This window comes from Mustela erminea, chromosome 14 (genome assembly GCF_009829155.1).
Source record: "Mustela erminea isolate mMusErm1 chromosome 14, mMusErm1.Pri, whole genome shotgun sequence".
Classification (NCBI taxonomy): Eukaryota; Metazoa; Chordata; class Mammalia; order Carnivora; family Mustelidae; genus Mustela; species Mustela erminea.
In genome coordinates, this window is record NC_045627.1 from 54,842,037 (window position 1) to 54,862,492 (window position 20,456).

Sequence of the window (20,456 nt, forward strand, 5' to 3'; positions counted from 1 at the left end):
TTTTGTTAACTAAATTTTTTTCTTAAAATAAAGATTTTTTCACAATGACTGGCACCGACTATATACTCACCAGCAAAGTAGCAAAATGGGTGATTGAAGAGAATTTAGTACTGCTGTATTTCAGTGTGAATTTCAAAATAATTTAGCACATGAAATCTAAGATTTCCCTTATATTCCTATAGGCTAAATTAAAAGTTTGATTTTAAAAATGTTAAATATGAGTGGTGGAAATGGAAACACATCCCAGAGATTATGAAAATTAGAAGCACACGGGCCCCAGCCTCCTTTGAGACTGGAGTGCTGTTACCAGCCATTTGTAATGTCCTGCTTTTCCCTTATTTTATGCTGGAGTCATGTTCATTTCTCGTAAGTAGAGATCCTTAATTTTGGGTGCCACATACATTGGCAGTCACTAACCACAGAATAAGCTGATTTGAGCAGTTTTTTCTTAGCTCTAATACTCCTGGGTTAGCAGTTACTGGTTATTACAGTATACACACAATAAGTTTGGGACAGACCTATTTCCACATCAAGTGGTCATCCACCTAGCAGTAGAAAACGGTGTCCAAATTCCAGGCATCTCTGCACACAGCTTTATACACTAAAACAGACTTTGAGATGGGAGTTTTTATTTTTTAACTGCTTGAGAAGGATACTATTGGTGATTTCCTCACCCAAGATCTTTAATAACTGTAGAATGTAGCCCAGATACCCTAACTATACATCACTTGTAGATCTCCCTCTGGTATAATTTCAAAGGATTGATCCTCTGTTGGTTAAGCCCGGAAGAATTTGTTAAAACATTTTTGTAGACTAGAGTCTTACCCAGACTCTCTGAGCCTCCTATGGCTTCACAGACCCTCCTTACCAGCCCATCTTTCCCACCAGTGTTCTGCAGACTCAGATGGCCTGAGGTACGGCAGTTTCAGTGCCCGGGAATGCTACAGGTGCTTGGACACAGGCTGAACTAGAAAAGTTCCACTGTAATAACAAGAATTCTAGGGAGGCACAGATCACACACCTGGTTTAAGCCATGTTCACAGGGTCTCCACCCATCCCACGTGTCTACCATGTCCCCTGGTCTCCCAACAGCAGTCCCCCAGAGGGAAGTAAAGGCCTGGGTTGTGAAGAAGACCCAGAGAAACCCTGATAGAGCACCTGGGAGCTTAAGAAACTTGTCCTGGTAAGATACCATGAGAGAGCAAGGTATGGTAAGATAGTGTGAAGTTTAAGGAATACATTAACCTCCCTACCTCCCTTTCTAGGTTTAGGGTCCATATAAGGAGTGGGTTTCAAGAACCTGGTATGGGATATCCAGAGGAATGTGCTATATTATCTGAAATTGCTGGGCTAGCAGCAGTGGCTCCCTCCTAGAATTGACTATGTGGAGGCCTCACCTGTGGTAGATAGATTTGCTGTCTACCTCATCAAAGTCTTCCAGGTACTGTTTCTAAAATGGATTGGCAAGCCACCCATCAAACCCAGACTACCTGTTTTCACATGATCTATGACACAAACATGGTTTTTACAGATGAGTTGATTTAATGTCTGGGGACCCCAAAGAAAACTACCCAAATGAATCCAAATCTTACCAGTAGAATTGCACTGAAAAACATTGTACTGAGTTTCATAAGTAAAAAGTACTGGAAATTGGAAATATGCCTCTGCCTGCAAAACTTAAAATGCTCACGATCTAGCACCTTCAAGAAAACTTGATTTTTATGTTCCAGAAAACTAGTATCAGGACTTAGCATGACACAGAAGGGAGATGTCCCACTACGGAAGGAAACAAATGCTACCAAAAAGCTTCAGGGCTTGATATGTGTGGACAGGACTCCTGGTACCCCAGGGGATTCTGGAGGGGTGGGCCAGAGGGTTGAGTGTAAAATGATTGGTAATGGGTACCTTTTGGGACTCAGATTAAAATTCTGAATAAAATGCTTGGGGAGTTCATTTGCTGAAGTGAACTATTGAAACTTGGGAGATTGTGACCTACAGGAGGGAGGGATGTTGGGTATTGAGAACGGGATAATCAGACTCAAGTGGGCATGGTAGGGTTTTGCATATGCGGTGGGAGAAACTAGCTAAAAATGTTTGCAGAGGAGCTCATGGTGGGCTTAGAAGAGCATGTATCCCTTGATCTTGGGGTTGTGAGTTTGAGCCTCATGTTGGGTATAGTGATTAGTTCAACAAGTTTTTGTTGAAGGACCCAAGGATGCTTCTAATTTGATAAAGGAATGTGCTAGTGATGTGCACCGGCATTTTAAGTTTAATGGAAATTCTCAGCCATGATTGGCAGTACAATAATACAGAGGATAAAAGGATGACAAAAGCAGAGACAGGGTAGTGGCAGTCAGTAAAGCCCAAAAGGCAGTATAAGGGTTTCACTTCTGTCTGACCAGTGGCCACATGGCACAGCAGCAAGGTCTCAGCTTCTCCCAGCTGTTAAACTCTGGCTGTATGAGCAGAAAGCTAATTGAAAATCAGAATCATCTCTTTTAGAGTGGGAACATGAGAAGGCTAGGTGTCAAATGGGTCCCCAGGCCAAGTTCATCTCACTGTAGGTCAGAATAGGTTTGCAGACCCTTTAGGTTATCTCACTGGGTGAATTAGGAAGGGGCACTAGACAACTGACAGAACACCCACCCAACCCCCACACACGATCCTTGGCATGTGAAGAGCCATAATGGTAGGAAAGGCCAAGTCCTCTTGGCCTCTCAAATGGCATTCCCCATTCAAGACCTGAATAAGGAGAAGTGCCACGTCTGAGGTGGGCCATGCTCATAGACTAAAAAGGCAAGTGAATGCCCTTTTAAAAAAAAATTTTTTTTTTTAAGATCATACTTATTGTACAGAGAGAAAACTGAGAGGAAACACAAGCAGGGGGAGAGGGAGAGGGAGAAGCAGGCTTCCCACAGAGCCAGGAGCCTGATTTCAGAGCTCAGTCCTAGGACCCTGGGATCATGACCTGAGCCAAAGGCAGACGCCTAACAACTGAACCACCCAGGCACCCAGCAAATGCCCTTTTAATTTGCTTGTCTGATCTCAGTGAACATCAGTTGAATTCTGGCAGAGGATAGCCGATGACCAGGACCTTAACCTAGTAATTGCCTTCCAAAGCTCAGTGCTTTTAATGTGGTGCCCTTGCCAGTTAAAGATCATTAAGTCTCCAGCACTTGAGAAGCTCCTGACCTAGTGAATACATTCTCCTCAATCAGCATCAAGGAGGAAATTATACCTTCTCATAACATGGATATTAGAACACATTCCCTGTCTTTTCCAGGGCTCTGGTAACTCTCCTGCTGATCATCTCGCCATGATCCACGGTATTAGTGACCTCACTGGGTTTGTTGGGGAGAAAGCAGCGAGTACTCTGGATGCCTTAGAAGGAAATGTGTGTGCCAGAGGGAGGAAGAATTCAGGCCTCTGCCACATCAGGGAAGTTTTTAGGGTCTAATAATCTTGGGCAAGGATGGGCAGACTAGGCCCTAGGGCCAAATTGGGCCTGCTGCCTGTTTTTTGTAAATGTTTTCTTAGTACACAGCCATGCCCATTCGTTTTGTCTGGTGGCTACTCTTGTGCTACACTGGCAGAGAGATGGGTAGTTTCATCGGAGACCATGTGCCCACAAAGACTAACATTATCCTCATGTATGTACAATCAGCCTTTACAGGAAATGTTTACCAATCTTTGGCCTTGGGCAGAACTGGGACATTTTCTCCAAAGTAAATGTCAAGATACTGAATCACTAAGAAGCAGAATTTTTGGTAAGGCATTTTGGATTTTGGAGAAAGCTTATTTTACACATGAAAATACTGCTTTTACCTATTAGGTGACCAGAAGGCTGCAGGGGTTTCACAAGCTGCCCTGCCATCTGCCACGAAGGACAGAGTAGACCCTGTCATGCAGGTGTTTTGTGATCACAAATGGTTTTGTGTGGTGTCTCTGACAAGTCTCAGTGAACGGTCACAGCTTAGACCCCGAGTATTATGAAGGCCATGTCTCCTGCATCATAGGGCTATTTACTAGTCAAAAAGCAGCTCCCAGAGCTGCTGAGCACTATCACCCATCCTCTGGGATGTTGGCAGGTGCAAGTCCTAAGGCTCTTTTAAAGCATCTTAGTTTTGTTTTTAGTTTTTGTGTAAAAATCCTTGCATGTATTATATGAAATTTGTTTCCAGGTATTTTATTATATTCTACATGGTGTCTTTGATTCGATTTGCCAAGAATTTGTTGCTGGGACTACTTCTTTTTTTTTTTCTTCAAGATTTTACTTATTTGACAGAGACACAGTGAGTGTGGGGGTGTGGGGGAGAGGGAGAAACAGACTTCCTGCCAAGGAGGGGCTTGATCCCAGGGTCCTGGGATCATTATCTGAGCCAAAGGCAGAAGCTTAATGACTGAGCCATCCAGGCCCCCTTGGATTGTTTTTAAAGTAAACTCTGCTCCCAAGTGGTATTTGAACTCAGGACCCCAAGATCCAGAGTTGAATGCTGTACCGACTGAGACAGCCAGCCAGGTGCCCCAAGAAATACTATAAAACAAATTTTCATTTTAGAGAGTGAGTGTGGGGGTGGAGGGCAGGAGGAGAGGACGAGAAAATCTCAAGCAGACTGCCCGCTGAGCATGGGGCCCCGGCATAGGGCCGAACTGCACAACCCTGGGATCATGACCTGAACAGAAATTAAGAGTAAGACGCTTAACCAACTAAGCTACACAATGTCCTGAGATACTGTGGCTTTTTATATTGTGGCCTGCTAAATTTGCTTAACTTATCTATGCTAATTTAAATGTAGATTTTCTATATAAAACATGCAAATACTGATAGTTTTATTGATTTAAAAAAATATTTTGATAGAGATCACAAGTGGGCAGAGAGGCAGGCAGAGAGAGAGGAAGGGAAGCAGGCTCCCTGCGGAGCAGAGAGCCTAATATGGGGCTTGATTCCAGGACCCTGGGATCATGACCTGAGCTGAAGGCAGAGTGTTTAACCCACTGAACCACCCAGGCACCCCTCTTTCTTTTTTTTAATTAAAGATTCTATTTGACAGAGGTCACAAGTAGGCAGAGAGGCAGGCAGAGAGAGAGGGGGGGAAGTGGGCTCCCTGCTGAGCAGAGAACCTATTTGAGGCTCCATCCCAGGACCCTGAGATTGTGACCTGAGCCCAAGGCAGAGGCTTAACCCACTGAGCCACCCAGGCACCCATGTTGGATTTCTTTCTAATCCTTATATACTTTATTTCTTTCTTTCTTTGTTTCCTAATCTTAGATCTAAGTTTGTTTTTTATCAGTAGAACCACAATGCCGAAAAAAAAAAAGTGACACTGAGCAAAATTGGGGTCAGATGACATCCTTGACTTATTATCAGTTTCAGAGAGAAAGGTTTCATTATATCTCCCTCAAAATACTGTTTGGGCACCAGGCTGGCTCAGTCGATGGAGCATGCAACTCTTGATTCAGGGTTATGAGTTTGAGCCCACGTTGAGTCTAGAGGTTGTAAATAAACTTAAAAAAAAAAAAAAAAAAAACTTTCATAGTTCTAAAATTTCCACTTGGTTTTTTTTGCTTGTTTTGCACAGTATAAACACTTTGATTTTTTCATAGTCCGGAGATGAGAAATCAAAATCAAGGTGTTGACAAAGCCATGCTCCCTCTGGAAGAATCCTTCCATGCCTCTTTCTAGCTTCCATGGTTGCCAGCAAATTTGGTGTTCCTTGGCTTGTAGCTGCATCATTCCCATCACTGTGTCTCTACATGGCCTCTGTGTCCCAGCACATGGCCTTCTAGCTGTGTCCAAATTTTCTTCTTTTTGTAAGGACACCAGTCACTGAATTAGGACTCAACCTAATCCAGTATGAGCCCATCTTAAAATGATTATAGCTGCAGAAGCCCTATTTCCAAATAAGGTCATAGTTCCAGATACTGAGGTTTTAAAACTTGAACATACCTTTTTGAAGTATACGGCTTAACCCACAATGCATACATTGAGTTTTCTTCTGAGAATCTCCACATATCATCTCATTCCTTGAACATACTAGTTACAGTTTAAAGTATTGGTCTGATCACTCCAGTATCTCTGCATCTTCTTTCTCTGTTTATGTTGTCTGGTGTCAGGTTGTCTTTCATGCCTGGATATTTTTTTTTTTTTTTTAGATATTTTTAATTGGGTACAGGTACTGTGTACATATATCGGAGGCATGGGATCACTATAAGACCCATGTGCTATTATCATCTATGAGGGGATGAGGATAGGAATGCAGCCAGATTTTTTAAAATTACGCTGAGAACACAAGAAGCTCAAAATGGCCAATATGTACTCAAAAGAAACCATAAAATGGCAATTCGAGAAGAGCCAAATCTGTGAATCAAACTCAGGAAATTCTGTAGGTGCCAATTTGAAGGTACATTCTGGTCGGGGTAGGAAACCGTTTACAAATCAATAAAACGTCAATAATATGAGAATTAGGACTGAATATAAAGAAGCCGCAGGGAACAGTGATGAGGACAAAACGTGCTGCGGTTGTAGTGTGGCCAGGAGGCCCCCTGACAAGGCCCTAGAGGAAGGGAACTGGTAATGCAGGGGTGCTGGGGAATCGGGACAAGGGCCAGCACAGGGAAGGGAGTGCGGTGCCTCAAGGCTGAGGCCTTAGCCTGTGCTGTGTTCAAACATCTAGGAGCAGGGTGAGTGCAGGAGTGGAGAGTAGGTGAAGATGGAATGTTGGTAGGGCCTGGGGTCAGAAGTGGGGCCCATCGGCCGTGTTAAGGGGATTGTTCTGAAAGATAAATAGGGTATCTCTGGTTCATTTTGAGCAGAGTTGATCTGATCTTGTCTTAGGAATATTCCTCTGATGGCTGGGTTGAGACTTGAGTAATAAATCCCTCTACAGAGCCCAGCATAGGACCTACCCAGTGATCCACCCAGATGCCTCCGGGCATGCTCCCTGTGTTCCCTGTTAGCCCTTCTTACCCTGGGTTCTATGGCATTTTGCACAAAGATTGAAGGTAAGGGGTGCCTGGCTGGCTCAGTCAGTGGAGCATGTGACTCGATCTCAGGGCTACAAGTTTGAGCCCCACATTAGGGGTAGAGGTGACTTAAAACCTAAGAAAAAAAAGGAGGGTAAGGTGCTGCTACCTTCTGGGAAACAGAAATATTACAAGGTTTAAGCACAAGTTTTAGAATAAAACTTACAACTTTTTAATAGGCCCTTTTTTAAAAAGCTCTCAGAGGACTACTCAGCAGTACAAAGTAATGAACTACCGATTGAAGTTAACAACAACCTGGCTGGATCTCCAGAGAAATACAGAATACTGTATCTATATATTATACTATATATATACACACACACATACACATATATATAAATACTATATACATGAAATATTATTCATATATAACAGCTATAAAATATTATATCAAACTTTTACCTTGATTATTTCTGAGTGCTGGGTTAAAAACTGATTTACTGGGGCACCTGGGTGGCTCAATGGGTTAAGCCTCTGCCTTCGGCTTGGGTGGTGGTCTCAGGGTCCTGGGATCGACTCACACTGGGCTCTCTGCTCAGCTGGGAGCCTGCTTCCCCCTTTCTTTCTGCCTACCTCTCTGCCTTCTTGTGATCCCTCTCTCTCTGTCGGATAAATAAAATCTTAAAAAAAATAAAAATAAACCTGATTTACCTAAGTGAGATATCTTTGTAATGTTCAACTTTTCTGTAATAAGCATGAAAGCTGTTTAGAAACATCTTTAAAACAACTTTAGAAAAAAATAAGATGGGGTGCCTGGTTGCCTTAGTTGGCTAAGTGTCAAACTCTTTGGCTCAGGTCATGATCTCATGGGTCATGGGATTGAGCCTGAGTTGGCCTCCACTTTCAGCTTGAAGGTTCTCTTCCTCTGTCCCTCCCTCTTGTGCCCACTTGCTCTCTTTCTCTCCCTAAAATAAATAAATAAATCTTAAAAAAAATAAAAAAGATTTAAATTTTAAAAATGGGTAAGGGGTGCCTGACTGGCTCACTGGGTAGAGCATAAACTGTTTTTTTGTTTGTTTTGTTTGTTTAAGTAATCTCTATACCCAACCTGGGGCTCAAACTCACAAATCCTAGATCAAGGTTCTCATGCTCTTCCAACTGAGCTAGGCAGGCAGCTGGAGCATGCAACTCTTGATCTCCTGGTCGTGAGTTCAAGCACCACATTGGGCACAGAGTTTACATTAAAAAAATATATATACACACACACATACATATGTATACATACACAAAGGGTAAGGGATATAGCTAGTCCCCAGGCAGGCACAGTCACTGGGTTCTTTCTCAGATAGTGATACCAGAAAGGCAGGGTAGCCCAGTCCTCCAGAAACCGCTTAGGAGCGAGATGGCCTGTAAGACCTCTGAGAACCTTTGTCTCCTCCTGTGTGTAGATGGAATAATACAAGTTCCCATCTCATAAGCTGCTGGGAAAATTGAGTTAATATGAAGTGTTTGTAACAGTGACCTTCACATAGTAAGTGTTCAATTAAGTAGAAATTACTCTTTGCTTATTTGGATTCTTTCCTGGACAACCCCTCCTCTGGGAGAAGAAAACAGAAGGAGGGAACTGTGACTAAAGCCATGCTCCTCCAAGGAGAAATAGGCCCAGGGAAGGGGACTCTTCCACACAGAGAAGGCTGGACAGAGACTCCTCTCATCCTATGGCTACTTTTCCCTCTCCCTGCCAGAGGGGTGGTGGTTGAAATGGAGGGTGAGAAGAGGGTGGGGGAAGGACTTGTTTTTCTCGGGAATCAGCAGCCCAACTCCAGAGCCCAGCGGCCAAAGTCACAGGCTAACATGGACTCTGACCTGCATGGTGCCCCACCCACTTCCCGTCACATTCCCTGACTTCCACCTGTGGTTAACCCAGACCCAAGATGACCTTGCCCCAGGCTTGGACAGGCAGAATCAGCCTAACCTACTAGATACCAGCCTGTAATTGACAAGTCAGGCTCACTAGTGCTGGGCAATGACGAGTCCCATATATTGAGGGTGTAGGTCTCATGGGGTCCTTCACCCCAGAGTGGTTGCTTCCAGGAGGGAACTGTGCAATTTGTTCAGACGAACTTGGAATAAAGCTGTGTTTGGCAGGCTGAAGATACAGGAAGATGGGGACTGGTGTCCACTGTGAAGTAGAGCCAGGGAACGAAATCGTTCAGAGGGATGTGGAAGGTTTTGTCCGGAAACCCTCTACCAGAGGGGGCTCCCAGGTTGGAATCACGGAATCTCGGGCCAAAGTGGTTGAGGTTCCCCTGCGCCTGGTTGGCTCAGTGGGTAGATCATGCTGTTCTCAATCTCCGGGTGAGTTCCAGCCCCACCATGGGTTTCTGAGATTACTTAAATAAATCAACTTTTTTTAAAAAAAAGCAGTTTTCCGTCACTCAGAGGGTGGCGTTCTGACAACGTCACTTCAGTCTCTGCCGCACCAGCCCCATGAACGAACGGCCACAGACTTCGCTTTCTTAAGTGGAGCTTATTTTTACTTCACAGTTGCAATCCACTCACACCAGCGTCCTCCCCTGCCCAAGGAGGAGGGGGTCAGGCACCCCACTTCCCAGGATGGAAAAGCTAGCTTGGAAGCCACTTCTGGCTGCTCCCTATGTTGGGCTCCCCGCAGCTGGTGCTCTCCTGCCTTCCTCCTGCTCCGACCTCCCATGGGGCTCCAGGGTCCCCCAATTCCCGGCTCAGGAGGGGGCAGTGGTTCTCCCTGCAGTGACCGCACCTGCCTCCTCTTTGATCTCCTCACTGATGTGCCACTCACACTGGCTTTTCTCTGGTCCTCCAAAGGCCGATTGCAAGTGCTAGGCTCTCTACCAGGAAAGATGTCTGTGCAGCTGGCTCCTCTGATCATTCACCTTCGAGGATTCAGCTCAGAGGTCACCTCTTAACCCGATCACGTCGCCATGCACGCCGGCTGCTGAAACACACTCATTTTCTTCACAGGGTGCCTCAGCTCAGAATCCTGGGGCCTTAAGGGCCTTATAGGATTGGTCCTGCTGGGTGATGAGCTTGGCTCCCTGCCACCCTTGGTCTTCCATTAGACAGGTGTCTCCGGTCTCACTCAGGTTTCTGGACTTCCTGCGGCAGCTCATGTCCAGCCTTGGAACCCTCCCCCACCCCTACCTCCTCCTGTGTCCTATTTCAAGGACCCCAAGCAGATCTATGAACCTCCTGGATGGGGTGCCAACCAGGAGGAAGGGTTCAGCTTTCAGACTCCCCTGCTCTGGCATTCTAACCCAAGTCTACAAGTCAGTAGCCTGAAGTCTAGGACACAGGGTAATTTCCAGGACACGGTCCCACCCTGAGAAGTAGAGGGAGGATCTGGAGCAGTGCACCATTAGAGAGCTGGCCTGAAGCAACCCCAAGATATACCAAGTTGCCCCAACATGGCTGTCCATCACTCCAGATCTGGTGCACTCCAGACTGTGTACCACCATCGGGAAGGGACAGGGGAGATCTCTGCTGCTTCAGTCTGATTCCACCCTAGGACCGATGTTGGGAGCAGGGGCTGGACTGAGGGCACCTTAGCTCCTTCTGTTCTGGACTATGGAGACTGGCATGAAGGATAGGGCTGCAGGACAGACAGGCTGACGAGATGGGAGAGGCATTTCCCCAGCCCAACCCCATACATGTAGGAACCTCTCAAGTGAGGTGTTCTGGGAGTGGATTTTGGACATACTGGGGAACCTAGATTTGTATGGATGGTCTTTGGTTCTAAGATGCAGGGCTTCTTGGGATGTGGCTCATATTAGGGTTCAATAGGATATTATCTAGGGTAGGCAGAGAGTCCATGGGTTTGTCTGAGGGTTATATAGGATTTTACATCGGGTGGGTCAACGAAGGAATTGCTTCATTTCCTGAGCTTTGTGAACGACAGCATTCACTGAGTGAGGTGGCCTGTTCATGGAGGGTGAGCCCCTGGGGATCATTCTGGGTTAGAGAATGTCATGGGTACCTGGTTCACAGGGACTTCTAGGGTCTCTAGGCAAGGTAAGGAAATTGTAAGGTCCTTTGATATAAAATTGAGGTATTTTGCACAGTGCATGGATGAGGCAAGGGGGAAGAAAACCAATGATTAGTTTTTCAAAGCTGGGGGCATGCTGGGAGTAGGCCTCAGGACAGACACATGGCTGTAAGAAGCAACAGCAATCCACAGGACCCCCTCCCCACCAGCCACTGAGGGCCTGAACATTTCTGAGCAAGATGTCAGAGTCCCTGCCCAGACTGCCCATCCCTGGGATCAGACACACAGAAGGACCCACTCACACGCTGGAGGGAGGGGTGAGACAGTTTAATTTAGAAATAAGCTTTGGACAGCCTTCTGATCAGAAGGGAGACTAAGGGCCCACTGTGGGGGGAAAAGGCCATCATGGAGCGCAGGGCCCCCACGTGGGGAAGGAACAGCATCGGAGCCAGTACCAAGAGTGCCATGGAGCTGGTCCTGTGCTCAGCAGGTACTGGCAGATCCTGAGGAGAGAATGGGAGTCAGGTCCTTGTGACATGGTCACTACAAAGACAATCCTCTCAGCCTCCAGAAACCCCCAGACTGGGCTGGCTCGGCCAGCCTTACACAAGGCATTTGATAATGCTCAAATACTATGGCCACCCTGCCTGAGTGCCTGGAAGCTTCTCAAAGACACCAAAGAAGCCCATCTTACCTGGAGTGATGAGTGGAATGGCTTTCTCAGGTAAGGGGCTGAGAAAGGAGCACATCAAATTAGCATTCCCAGTCCTTCTGTCCTTTATCCCCCAGGAAGACACCTGGTGCTCCCTCCCTAGGGGGGGCACACACACTTCCTTGCTATTCTTTCATTGTCACTTTAAACAATAACAAGGGTTATAGCTTTCCCTGATTTGGGGCACTTCAGGGCTGATAATCCATGAATAACAAATCTCACTGCAAGCCCAGGATGCAACCCAGGGGCTGTCCTCTTGCTCTAAATTACAGGATGTTACCCCAAAAGAGGTATGCTCTGCTCCCAGGGCATACAATAGGAGCCCTGTCTCACCTGTGCTTCTGATTATACTTGCATTTGCATTTTCCACCTGTGAGAGGAAAAGCTGGTAGGTGCAAAGAACCTGGGGCACCTGGGCCACCCCACACCCTCCACCATGCCCAGCCCCGTGGCCCGACCACTCACTTAGGGCTATCAAGATTCCAGCGATGCACAGGAGCCCTCCAAAAATCATGCCGCCCAGCTGCAGGCTTTCCCAGTCTGGGGGAGCAGAGAGTGAGCTGGCACGAGTCTGGCTCCACTCCACTCGTTCATTCAAAACACACATCTGATCACCTGCTTGTCCCCTGCTCATGCATTTGCACTTACATTTCAGGCAACAGGAAAGACAAGCCAGTAAAAAGATAGGGAAGCATGAGGAAGAAAAAGTAAGCAGAAGAGCACAGAAAAAGAAGGGAGTTGGAAGCTTTTTTGATCAAGGAAGTCTTTTCTGAAAGGTGGCATTTGTGCTGAGGCTGGAGGGAGAGAAGAGAGTGTAGAACACTGGAGACAGTGGCGGACAGAGGAAGAGGAAAGCTGCTGTGGGCTGTCGGGCAACAAGGAGACCATGCTGGGGAAGGCAAGTGAGAGAGTGGAAGATGAGATACCTGGGGGCTCAAAAGCCTCCAGCCCTTTCCCCAGAAATCTTCCTAAATATCCTGTGGGTACCTTCCCTCCTTGCTGGAATGAAGTTCTCCCAAAGCCCATGCTGCATATTGCCCTCTCGCTCTTTTCATAGACCATTCCGACTCTGTAATCCCCAGTCCAGCCCCTTTCCTCAATAGCCCTCACCAAGCTCTAGCAAAGAGGTCCAGGATAGGCAAAGGCAGGGGTGGGGGATGAGGGAGATCAGCTCTTACCATAGTAGAAGGGACTGTCTTTATCTGCAGGAAAGGGGGTGGGGGAAAAAAAAAACCAATAAGGACCAGAACCAGGATGTGGGGTCTTAGAGGGAAAATGTGGGGCAGTGGGAGCAGGGCAGTCTGGGGCCTCACTCACCAACCAGGTCATTGGCTTCTAAGGCAGGCAGGCCTGGGTGGGAAAAGGAGGGATCAGGTATTAATTCATGACACTCGTCTCAAAAGGAAGCAGCAGGCATGTCCTCAGCCCAGACCAGCCTCCTGGGTCCTGGACCCTCATACCTTCCCCAGCCCCAGATAGTCCTGGGATTTTGTCTTTCACCCCATAGCTGTTCCTCCCACCCCCCAGCCCTTCCTGCCATTTCTCAGGCTTCCTGCTATTTCTTGCATCTGAAATGCATGCTGTGTTGGTATCTTTTTACCCTCTTCTGAGCAGCTTCCTACAGAGATCCTGGCTAATGCCCTACAGGGAACAGGGAATGCTTCTCTCTTTATGCCAACAGATGGTTACTGTTTTCCAACATTCAATTATTTAGGACAATTTTTGCAATATCCTCTTCCTCCCTGTACTATTATCTCCTAGTGTCACTCTTTAAATGGACAGTTTAAGTGAAAAAACATTTGTTCAACATCAGGCCCCCTTTGGGAGATGCTGCCCTGGTTTTCTCTGCCTTGTGGGGAGGGTGAGTGGTAGCAGGTTCATTTCTGGGAGGACTCACCTGCCAGTGTGAGGAGAAGGCCCCGGGTCACTCTGTTCATGATATGGCTGCAGAGCAGGACTGCAGGGGAGGGGGGCGGGATGGGGTCAGATAGCCAGGACCTGCCCCAGATTCACAGTGCCTAGGGCACAGATCCCAAGGGTGCACTTAGTTTATGAGGTGGGCTTAGGAAAGTTACTGATTTCAGTTTCCTCATCTAGAGATGATAATAGTAAATGCCCAGTGGAGTTACCTGGATTGAGTTAATACTAGTTAAGTACTTCGAACAATGCTCACACCTAGTAAGTGATTTGTTAAATTCTTTGTTAAAGTCTTTAATCAGAAGCCTGACTCTAGGTCAGAGGAGCAGGGCTACTGTTCTAACTCAGGCTTTGGTTCCTTACCCACACTCCAAAAGGCTAGGTACCCTGAGCTATTGTTCCCAAAGGTCTGGGCCTCCGGCGAATCAGGATGAATTCCAAGATAGTCTCTGCAAAGGGCGAGCACACCCGGGCTGAGCCGCAGAGAAACAGGCAGCTGAGGAGGGGAAAGGTGGTAGTGGAAGCATGTGAGGGCCTCCCACTCCAGCCCCAGCCAGGGATCCTGCTCCAAGGCAGCCCCAAATCCCACAGCAGGAAACTGCCTAGTGGGTGGAAGGAACATTGCTCCTTTCTTTCCCCCTGGGGTGGGAACCATTCATGTCCTAAGTACTAGTTCCTAGGGTGGCTGTTTCCTCAAGATAAAACCCCTTCCAGCTCTCTGCATATAGTTAGCTGCAGGCAAGCTTAGGGACTGTCAGCTGTTGCAAACTGAAGCCCCCATTCTTATCTGTAACTCTAATCCCCTCAAACCCACCTAACAGCTGTGTGACTCAGTGGCTTGCTTCACCTCTCCGTGCTTCAGTGTCCTGTAAAATGAGGACAATCAATAGCAACTGCATACAGTTATGATCGAATTAAATGCATTACTCTATGTGAAGCCCAAGAATAATGCCTAGCACACAGTAAGTAATGAAACGTGTTACAATGAAGAAATACACAGCCCTCCATACTTGCTAAATGGGATGCTGCCTGATTCATGAATCGCTTAATAAAAGTTGATATATAGATACATACATACAAACATACATACATACATACATAGGTCCTTTTGCCCTAGATGGGAGGGACTAGTAATGTCCAGCTTCTGAATGTGGAAGTTTGTCGACTTTTAGCAGTCTCTGAAGCCGGCTCTCCTTTGGACTCACCCTTCTCACCACCCTGGGATTCCTTAGCCAGAGGCCGGCTCCTGTTTCCTCCCACCCCTATCCTGCTCTCTGTATGACAGTGGTCACAGAGCCAACGGCCTCTGATGCTCAAAACCCTCAAAAATGCACCCTGTTACTGAGAATACCCAGGCACCCACCACCCCTTCCTCAGACTGGTACCACTCTCCACCCTCACCCTTCTTCTGCCACCCTTCCGCCCAGCAGCCCTGAAGTCCTAGCCAGACACTTGCTCACCTGAGAGCCGGGCGCAGATCTGGAGAGGCTGCTGGGGCTGGGTTCAGCCCAGGTGGGTTCCAGCTCTTTAAACCCAACAGCTCCGCCCAGGGCAACAATACCTGTAGGCAGGAGAGAACTGGTCAGATTCCTTGAGATTCCAGGAGCTCCTTCTCCACTCCTCCCACCCCCCCCCAACCCTGTGAGCTCTTGAGACAGCTTGCCCTGCCACACCCAGTGCAGAGCTGAGCTCCTGGGGGCGCTGGGGCCATCAGAGGCTAAGGTGGTGAGAATTTTCTTGAGGAGAAAGTGGACTTTCAGCTTCTTTAGCTCATTTAGAGGGGTCCAGAGGGTTGCTGGAAGGGGGATACGCTGTTTCTGGGTTCTTGTGCCAGCAGCCGGGGTTCAAGGACTGCTGTGTGGGGTGTCCGGGGGACAACTAAGTCAAGGAGTCAGGGACTGGCCTTGAGGCTCCATTTGCTCAGTGGTCCCATTGCTTTTCCCTGGACTGGGTGTTTACTGAGGGGGACGGCTGGGGTTGATGGCTTCCTTCAGGATTGCCCACCGTCTGACCAGGCCCTGACACCCACTTAAGCCCAGGGAAACTGATGGCTAAGATGAGAAACCAGCCTGGCCCAGGCCCTGGTTTCTTGCCTGCTCCACAGAGTGTGGGGGAGGGGTGGTGCCAGGAGGAGGACTGCCAGCTCCAGGCTGAATAGTGGGCTGCTTTCCTCTGTGGACCCCCATACCTGCCTCACGGGCTGCTGGCCAAACCCCCCTTTCGCCCCTCACTCCACCACATGCTCTTGGCCTGGATGAGCTCTGGCTTCTCCCTTCTGCTGTCCCTCCTCCCCAGTTCCTCTCTTTGCTGCTTTTATCACTGGATGGTGATCAGCTGAGGTCAGGGCTGTTCGTTCCCTTATTCCCAATGGCCAGTCATGGACATTAGTAAATCAGTTTTGATTGGATTGTTGAGTCAGTGAGGACAAGAAGCCACCAGAGGCTCCCAGTCCTGGGGATGAGGGGGCAAAACAAAACCTTGAAAGGCAGGTTGGGGAGGAAGGGTGAGTAGGAAGGGGGTCGGTATTCCTGGTACGAACATGTTACACCTTCTCATGAAAACCTTCCACGGTGCCCCCTGTCTTCAAAAGTTCAAGTCCAGGGGCTCTGGGGCCAAGAAGAGCTAGAATTGAAGCCCAGCCTCCCGTTTGCTCACTGGGTAAGCTCAGGTAGCTCCTTTATCATTCCGAACCCCAGTTCCCTCTCCTCTAAAATGGAATAATGACAGGACTGACCTTTGAGGTTTGCGGCGTAGGTTCTGCGGGGGTATGGGCCTGCTCCATGATCAGCCCTCAATATGTATTTGTGGAATGAATGCCTCCTAGGTCTGGTGCGAGGAAAGTTCGTCAACCTCAAGATTCAGAACCATTAATTGCACATACTTGGAAGTGAAATCCAGGCTCTGTTAGTTACTTGCTATGTGCACTTGAGCAACTAATTTACCCTCTTCCTATTTATTCATCCATAAATTAGGAACCATGACCGAGCCTACTCTGAATGTTTGTGGGGACGATGTCATCAGATTGTGCTGCTCGGCTCACTGTAACTGGAGCTCGGAAGGCCCTGTTGGATGCCCAGAGAGATCTGCAGCATAAGAGAAAGGGGGTCTTCAATAGAGAGCCCCCCCAACCCCCGACAGAGAAACTACATTCTAGAGAAGAGAAAGGTCTTGCTCAAGGTCACATTGTGCCTTCATGGAGGAAGGGGGTCTTAGCTCAAGTGATTAAACCCTTCAGCAGTGTTCTTCTGCCCTGTCAGGTCACAGTGAGGAAGTAGCAGCCATGAAGCAGGCATTCGCAAAAAGGGCCCTCTTTGCTTTTGGAGGTTTCCAGGAAGCATGGAAAGGACCTCAGATCCACTTCTCCAGAAGGCCCTAGCACCTTTGCTCTGCCCTGCAGCTTCTGTCCTTAGTCAGGCATCCTTCACTCCCTTCCACATCCCTGTGAGATAGCATCATCTGTAACAGGTAGAAAGAGAACTTCACCTGAGCCTCGTGGTCTTGACACTGGTCCAAGGTAGGGGATAGGTTGAGCCTGGCGCAGAACCAGCAAGAGAGAGCCCAGCTACCTGTGTGTGACTTCTGCAAGCGCAATGGTAAGTCACTGCCTCATCTCTTCCATTTGCCCAAACTGGCCATAGGTGTTCGTGCAGAACAGCTGAAGAGCTTGTCTATCCCCTCTTGGAGGGGCCTCAAAGGCTGACCATTCACTCAGTGGCAGGCAGCAATGCCTTCCCCGCTGGAAGTGGTGGGAAGTCAATTCCCAGGTTAGTGCATTTATCTTTTTAGATATTAAAATCAGTACTTACACATGGTCATGAAACTGGTTGTTGAAACCTTTAAATGTTTGGCATATTAAGAAGTGTTTACTAACCTGTCCTTTTCATTCATTAGGAGTGTTTAGGATGAACAACTGCTCGCTCTCTCCAAGTATAATTCCTGAGAGGCTGGACTGGCAGTGAAGGCTGCTTTCAGGAAATCACTTTCAAGGAGGGCTGGTCGCTTGCCCTGCTTCTTGGATATGCATTCCTCGTCAGAATCTCTGGAGCCGTCCATTTGGGTCTGATTTCTTTTCTTCCTTCCTCCCTTCCTTTCTTCCTTCCTTCCTTTTAAGATTTTATTTATTTATTTATAAGATTTTATTTATTTATTTGGAAGAAAGAGATAGGGAACATGAGCAGGGTGAGGAACAGAGGGAGAAGCAGACTTCCCGATGAGGAGGGAGCCCGATGTGGGGCTCAATCTTGGGACTCTGGGATCATGACCTGAGCTGAAGGTGGATGCTTAACCGACTGAACCGCCCAGATGTCCCATGAATCTGATTTCTTACCTTCCAGATGGGAGATCTGGGTAAGAGGCACTGAGACTTACAGGGAAATCAAGCCTTGGGGTGATGGAAGGCTGGAAAGAGTGGGTGAAGGAGAGCCAGACTTTGGCAGGTGCAAGTGACAGCCTGGAGGTATTAAAAGTTGAGAGGGAGAAAATGCAAAGATCCAGTCTGAACTCTTTCTTCCCCTTCTGGAGTCAGTGTTGCAAAGGATATAAAGGACCTTGTGTGGAAGACGGTAAGTCTGTTGCCAAGCGTGTCCACCTGAAAATCAGCACTGATGCCCAGGATCCCACCTCTGCTCATGTCAATCACTGCCACACCTCCTCACACTCCCGAACTCTGCTTCTCCCCTTCTGCAAGCACCAGTATTGCTCTGTGAAAACCAGAGATGCATCCTCAAAGCCATTAACCTTCCTGAGAAAAGGTAATAAAACAGGAATTATCTAAGAAGGACCAGAGGTAAAATGAAAGGGAAGTAGTAGTTATCTTGCCTAGCACATAGTGGGAGCATAATGTGTTTTTTTCCTACCTTCCAAGAGGGACTGAATGTCAGCATCAGTAGAAGGTTGAGACTGTCTATTTTGACGGGGTTTGGTAGAGGAGGGAGAAGACCGCATTCATGAGGTGAGAGGTTATCTCTGATCTCTGAGGCTTCTCCCAGTTGTCTCCAATGTTTCATCCCTGTGAGAAATAGATACTGAATTTCCACCTGGACCCACCTCCTGTGCTGTCTCCCTCAGGAGTCCCTCAGCTCTCCTTCCCCTCTCTCTGCATTTTCCCCCAGGTCCCCCAGGTGAGTTCAGAGAGCTGGGCTCCTATCTGGGGTCACGCAGATCTGGAGCTCACTCCCTTTGATGATGCGGGAGAGGAGTGGGAGAGAATGAGGCAGCCTGTGAGAGGAGGGTAGCGGGTGGAGGAGGAGGAGGGCGGCCATCTGAAGGGTAGCCACTGTCTGAGGGCTCACTGTTAGGCCTTTGGCCCACCCTTGCGCGTTAGGAAGACAGGAGGAGGGGGGCTTCACTGCGGATTCCAAGGGCCTTCTGGAATAGAGGACACGGAAACGATGAGAGGTAGGTCGTCTCACGAAGCGGGGTCTATGGGTCTCGGTGGTAGCCACTCCCCTTAGGACTGTATAAGAGTCTAACTCTCTTAGGCCGACTGCGGCCTCCATAAATGATGATTCCTCCGCCTCTAGGAGGCCCCTTTCTAGCGGCCATCCGTTACCACCCTTCCCTTTGCGCATAGGACCAAGAAACAGCCAATCGGAATAGAACCGTGGTAGCTTCCAGCCAGTCAGCACTAAGATATGGCTGTTGAGGCGGGGCCGCGGGTGAAGCCGCCTGTGGGGCGAAGACCCAGGCTGTGTGGGCGGGGCCTTTCTGTGGTTCCTCCTCGCGCGGATTGGCTGCTCCGGTCAAACAGCGGGTTTGTCAAGTAGTCGCCTTGTTACGCATGCGCAGCCACACAGGCTGCTGTTTGCCCTGTGAAGGTCGTGACTCGTTTTAAATCTTGCCGGAGTCTTTGTGCGTCTCTTGTTAGTTCGTGCAACCGTGATTGTCACGGTTTTCGGGAAGTCGTGGTCATCGGTAACTGGGACTCTAGAGGCTGTGAAGGTTAGCTGAGGTGAAGGGACAGCACAGCTGCTGAGTCCAGAGCAGGCCAGGGAGGAGGAAGCCAAGAGCAGGGCCGCATGGGGAACGGGCAGGAGGCGGTGAGCTGCTTGGAGTGAGGCCAGAAAGCCGGCAAGGGACCTTGGACTTGGGGAGGCCTTCACACAAGGGCGAGATATGAGGCAGAAGCCCTAATGCGGAAGGAGAGAGGCGGAAACTGTTCACTGAACTGAGGTCAGGCGACGTCACTTCTCCTTGACTTTTTGTTGTTTTTGTTAGACCTCAGTAAAGCTTTCCTCTCACCCACAGGGCCCTAAGCATAGTTGTGCTATGTGTGCCTCTTGTGAACCAGATTTCTCAGCTCTCGACCTTGTAATTGAAGTATCTCGTGGACACGCGTCCTTTTCACTTCCTAGGGGTACTTGACAGGCACCTTCCAAAACAACTATTCCCGGGTGCCTGGCTGTCTCAGTCGGTAGTACTGTTGATCTTGGGGTTGTGAGTTCGAGCCCCACGTAGGGTGTAGAGATTACTTAAGGGCCACCTGGGTGGCTAGGTTGGTTAAGGGCCTTCAGCTCAGGTCATGATATCAGGGTACGAGGATCAGAGTCCCCTGTCCCTCCTCCCTGCTTTCTCTCTCAAATAAATAAGTAAAATCTTAAAAAAAAAAAAAAGAAAAGAAAAGAAGAAGAATCTTACACTGTTTAACACCCCCCCCCACCCCCCAATATATTTCAGAGTTCCCTCTCTTAGGTCACCTGCTTATCCACCTGGCCACACAGGCCACCACTAAGCACATAAGGAGTTTTCTATTGATGCACCTGCTCCTCAGGCTAGGACCCTTCAAGGGCACTAACACTTCTCACTCTGTGACTGCAGCTTCCTCCACTAGAGCAGCCTAAGTGA

At 48.2% G+C, this 20,456-nt stretch overlaps 1 protein-coding gene across 2 annotated transcripts; it reads right to left on the bottom strand.

Annotated features, from left to right (window-relative positions):
• Window positions 1-11,295: 11,295 nt before the first annotated feature.
• FXYD4 (FXYD domain containing ion transport regulator 4) lies at window positions 11,296-19,743 on the bottom strand. Of its 2 annotated transcripts, XM_032313372.1 has the most exons (13): window positions 18,905-19,743; window positions 18,470-18,621; window positions 17,941-18,313; window positions 17,485-17,692; window positions 16,348-17,349; window positions 15,074-15,174; window positions 13,594-13,653; window positions 13,014-13,046; window positions 12,875-12,898; window positions 12,162-12,236; window positions 12,030-12,066; window positions 11,679-11,716; window positions 11,296-11,487 (listed from the first exon to the last, which is right to left on the bottom strand). In XM_032313372.1, the coding sequence occupies exons 7-13, from the start codon at window positions 13,631-13,633 to the stop codon at window positions 11,468-11,470; spliced, it is 267 nt and encodes an 88-aa protein (XP_032169263.1). In that variant the 5' UTR covers window positions 13,634-13,653; window positions 15,074-15,174; window positions 16,348-17,349; window positions 17,485-17,692; window positions 17,941-18,313; window positions 18,470-18,621; window positions 18,905-19,743; the 3' UTR covers window positions 11,296-11,467. The 2 variants fall into 2 exon arrangements, with proteins under 2 accessions (XP_032169263.1, XP_032169262.1); XM_032313371.1 differs by lacking the exons at window positions 17,485-17,692; window positions 17,941-18,313; window positions 18,470-18,621; window positions 18,905-19,743 and adding an exon at window positions 14,428-14,479 and having other exon boundaries at window positions 13,594-13,714; window positions 16,348-17,463.
• Between the last annotated feature and the right edge of the window lie 713 nt (window positions 19,744-20,456).

What these genes read in the sequence shown, in the direction of transcription:
- FXYD4 (XM_032313372.1), bottom strand. Translation starts at nt 13,633, where the DNA reads ATGAACAGAGTGACCCGGGGCCTTCTCCTCACACTGGCAG. An exon ending in AGAAGCCAATGACCTGGTTG is followed by an intron (nt 12,899 to 13,013) that starts GTGAGTGAGGCC and finishes CCTTTCCTGCAG; the next exon opens with ATAAAGACAGTCCCTTCTAC. An exon ending in AGACAGTCCCTTCTACTATG is followed by an intron (nt 12,237 to 12,874) that starts GTAAGAGCTGAT and finishes CTGCTCCCCCAG; the next exon opens with ACTGGGAAAGCCTGCAGCTG.